The sequence below is a fragment of the Fukomys damarensis genome, unplaced genomic scaffold (genome assembly GCF_012274545.1).
Source record: "Fukomys damarensis isolate Sample0158 unplaced genomic scaffold, DMR_v1.0_HiC HiC_scaffold_16, whole genome shotgun sequence".
Lineage (NCBI taxonomy): Eukaryota > Metazoa > Chordata > Mammalia > Rodentia > Bathyergidae > Fukomys > Fukomys damarensis.
In genome coordinates this window covers 133,940,387-133,944,111 of record NW_022900928.1, presented here as the reverse complement: position 1 = coordinate 133,944,111, position 3,725 = coordinate 133,940,387, and the positions used below count along the sequence as shown (strand labels likewise).

Below are 3,725 nucleotides of genomic sequence, written 5' to 3'. Positions count from 1 at the left end.
CCTCTCACCGCGCTGTCACCCTCCCGTTCGTGGCGCAGAGCGTGAGCAGCTTCAGGCGGAAGCGAGCGAGCGCTTCGCCGCCGGCTACATCCAGTGCATGCATGAGGTGCACACGTTCGTGTCCACGTGCCAGGCCATCGACGCCACAGTCGCAGCCGAGCTCCTGAACCACCTGCTGGAATCCATGCCGCTGCGTGAGGGAAGCAGCTTCCGCGATCTGCTGGGGAATGCCCTGGCCAGGCCAACTGGAGCCCGGTGCTCCCCGCTGCCCAGCCCCTCTGCTCCTGTGGATGACCTGTGCTCCGACCCAGAGGTGGTCCCTGAGGCCGAGCTGAGTGCAGCGCCTGCTGAGGGGCAGGACTTGGTGCCCGCAGCCCTGAGCAGCCCGACGACGGCCCAGATATCCCAGGGTATCTGGAGACCCTGGTGACTAAGGCCTCTGGTGGGCGGCTTGAGGGAAGCCCTTGATGCCCAGCCTTGAGGCCCCTAGACCTGTTTCCTGAGGGAAGCACTTTAATAGACCCTACAGCTGTGGGCTGGGTAGGTGAAGGGGCTGCCAGCCCAGGAGGAATTGGTTAGAGCTGCCATTTACCCGTCCCAGCCTTCCCAGATACTCTGTGGCTCTGGCAGAGGTGACAGGAGAGGTGTTCTTTCCTGAGAACTGGGCATGAGTGCGTGTCCTGGGCAGGGACACTCAGGCCCTGACAGTCCTGGCCTCAACAGCAGCTTAAATTTGCCACTTCAGGCAGGAGACCAGGGGAGGCAGGCACATCTTGAAGCAGCACTCAGAGCAGCTCTGTACAGGCTGGTTTGTAGCGCACTTGTTTGTGTACTTGGTTGCCATAGAGTGTTCCAATTGAATTAAAGATTAAGGATTAGTTATCTTTGCGGTATCTCTGGTGTGGTCATTAATGTTTCCAGGTGTGCATGCTATAAACTGAACTCTCACCCCCATGTGATGCTAATGGGTGTTTTTTAAATCCTCACGATTCATCACCATCACCGGACTGGTGATGGAGCCTGCCAATTGCTGGGCAGGTTCTCAGGCCTGGCCTCCTCTCCCTGGAATTGTGTGAGTCCATTGGCCTGAGGTTTCCTACAGGATAACAGCGATAAGGAAGTGGCCCATCCCTCTATTCTCTTGCTCACCAGCTTCCAGGGAATAATGGCATTAATGCCTACCTGCTGGCCCTGGCTCAGAAGTGTTTTTCAAAGACCTCGTTTAGAATCAAGAAACACATCAGTCTACTTGGGTTAGGCTGTCACTTTTCTTGACTCAGGGAGCCTTCCCTTGGTGCCAGTGACTTCAGGGACCAGGACACCCACATAGACTATGGCTTGAAGTGACAGTGCCATGGTTCCAGGTAGCTCAAACCTGAGGTCAACTGGACTCAGGAGGTCAGAACCCTCAGGGTCAGAGTGAGGGGCAGCTAGCAGCAGTCGCTGCCAAGGTGAGCCCATCCCCCCTGCTCCAGGACCCCAAAGCAGCTTATTCTCGCTCTGGGATGACACTGCCTAGGCAGGGCCCAGATGTGAGGATGGAGGACCAATGCCCAGGTCTTCTCCTGGACCGTGTGCCTGTTTCAAGAGCACCTTTCTCAGCTTCTCCTTTATGAATGCTCCCACCAGAGGTATTTAAGATCTGGGGCTTCACCCTGGCTTCTCTGCCAGTCTGTTGTAGACCTCAGCTGCTGTTAATTTTGGCAACAGGCTGAGTTGCAGGAGTGGGGGGAGGATCCACGAGAGGAACAGAGGGATCGGAATGTTGTTTCTAGGGTTCTTTCATCACCCCCCAACAGAATGAAGCAGTGGCTATAGGGACACAGATGGGTAATGGGTCCTTCTGTGAGGCCTCTGGCTCCTGTGGCTCTCACACCTGGAGGCCGCCACCCTGAGCTCCTGTGCCATCTGGGTAGCATTTTCCTGGATGAAGGGGCAGGAGGCTGACCTGGGGGAAAGTGCTGATGGGACTAGGACCTGCCATGGCGAGAAGCCTTAGACCCAGAACCCAGGCCCTGTGCCCCTCTAACCTGGTAGCAGCCTCTAATCTTCAGGGGCATCACTGAATCACTGATGTGTCAGAGGTGTGTTCAACTAAACACAACCCCCCCACACTAGTGAGTGTCTTTGGGATTCTCCGCCCTCCATCAGCGAAGTCCACAGTGGGATGGGGATAGCTGCCACGGTGCTACTTTCGCCCGTGGCACAGCCTGGCACCACCAGTTTCCCACTCTGCCAGTTATTTCACACTCCTCCCAATGCTCCCTTGTGGGTGTCCTGCTAGGCAGTGATGGCCTACTCACTCCACTTACGTGACCCTCTATCAGTTTTCTGTGGTTGTCCCAGTAAAAGATCACAAGTGTGGTGGCTTAAAACACTTTTATTATTAGCCAGTTCCATAGAAATCCCACACGGGAGCCACTAGGATCTAATCAATGTTACCAGGCAGTGCTGTCCCTTTCTAGAAGCTGAGGGTAACCCATTTCCTTACCTCTTCTTCCTTCAGAGGTCACCCACCATCCCGGGCTGATGGCCCCTTTCTCAACCTTCAAAGCCCGCCCCATGTCCATCTGGTTGTCACATCTAATCCTCACTCCTGTCTCCTTTTTACTTCTACTTTCAGGGGCCCGTGATTCCACCTGGATAACCCAGGATAATCCCTAATTTCAAGGTCTGTAGCTTAATCCTCAGTCACATTTGCACAGTGCATCTTGCCATGTAAAGCGACATATTCAGTAGTTCCGGAGATTAGGAGGTGGACCTGGGGAGGCAGCACTATTCTGCCTACCACACCCACCGGGCAGCCTGGACCAGGCACTCTGCTTTCTGTCTACCTCTCCCCCTTTCTCTGCAAGCAGAATTCTTCCAGCGCATTGCCGTCCACCTCCACACCTCTTTTCCCCAATCAGGGACTGAAAGCCAAGGCCACGTCCATCTTTCCCAATCCAGCTGTCGTGTTCCAGTTCCAGCTCAGCCTCTCCTGGGTTCTCATCCCTCCTTCTGGGAACTTCCTTCAGCCCCCAGAGGGCTGTACTGACCACGGTCCATTGCAGCCTCCCCGTGGACCTCTGTTTGTTCACTCCTAAAAGTGGGCATGTCGGCCCCGCCTGTGCCTCCTGTACTCACCTCTTCACCTGGTTCATCCCTCTCCAGCCTGCTGGCTCCCCACATTCTCCTGCCCTCTCAGTGTCCCCTCAAACTTACCAAGGACACCATTGATCCTCGCCCCCAAAGGCACTGCGGCTTTCCCAGATGTCGGCACTCCTCGCAAAGTCTTGAGGTCGCACTCAGTTTCTTTCTCTTAGCACCCAGCCCATGACCTCTAGGTCACCAGTCTTCGCTGCCATCGAGAGTCGAGGGCAGTCTGGTTCTAACCTGGGCGCCTTGGCGGCCTCTGACCGCGCGCATGCCCTGTTCTGCCTCAGGCTTTCGCAAGGGACCCGAGAGCCGGGACCGAGCTGTTTGGCTCAACGCCCCGTACCCCAAAATTGAGCCCTTCGGCACTCCCCAGAGTGGGATTTGGGAATGAGGGAGCCTGAGCTTCACAGCTGTTGAAAGGCGGAATTCCGCAGCACCCCGCTTCCGGGATGCTCGGAAGCGCTCGGAACTGCTCGGCGGAGCCTAGGCCTTGGCCACGCCCTATCCAGTCTCAGCCGACCTGAGGCACCCGCGGGGCCTCCTGGGAGATGCAGTTCCGGCCCGCTCCCAGAGCCCTCTGCGGCCAG

At 56.5% G+C, this 3,725-nt stretch overlaps 2 protein-coding genes across 2 annotated transcripts in view; both read left to right on the top strand.

Moving 5' to 3' along the window:
* The first annotated feature begins 6 nt into the window (after positions 1-6).
* Hes6 (hes family bHLH transcription factor 6) lies at positions 7-893 on the top strand. Its single transcript, XM_010626165.2, has one exon. It carries the CDS (start codon positions 98-100, stop codon positions 428-430), a length of 333 nt encoding a protein of 110 aa, XP_010624467.2. The 5' UTR covers positions 7-97; the 3' UTR covers positions 431-893.
* Positions 894-3,406: 2,513 nt separating this feature from the next.
* The window catches only part of Ilkap (ILK associated serine/threonine phosphatase), a 28,940-nt gene continuing 28,621 nt past the window's right edge, over positions 3,407-3,725 (top strand). Inside the window, exon 1 of the mRNA XM_033763995.1 lies at positions 3,407-3,512. Within this exon, the coding sequence (XP_033619886.1) occupies positions 3,407-3,512 (106 nt within the window). The remainder of the gene's footprint in view (positions 3,513-3,725) is intronic.

What these genes read in the sequence shown, in the direction of transcription:
- Hes6 (XM_010626165.2), top strand. Translation starts at nt 98, where the DNA reads ATGCATGAGGTGCACACGTTCGTGTCCACGTGCCAGGCCATCGACGCC.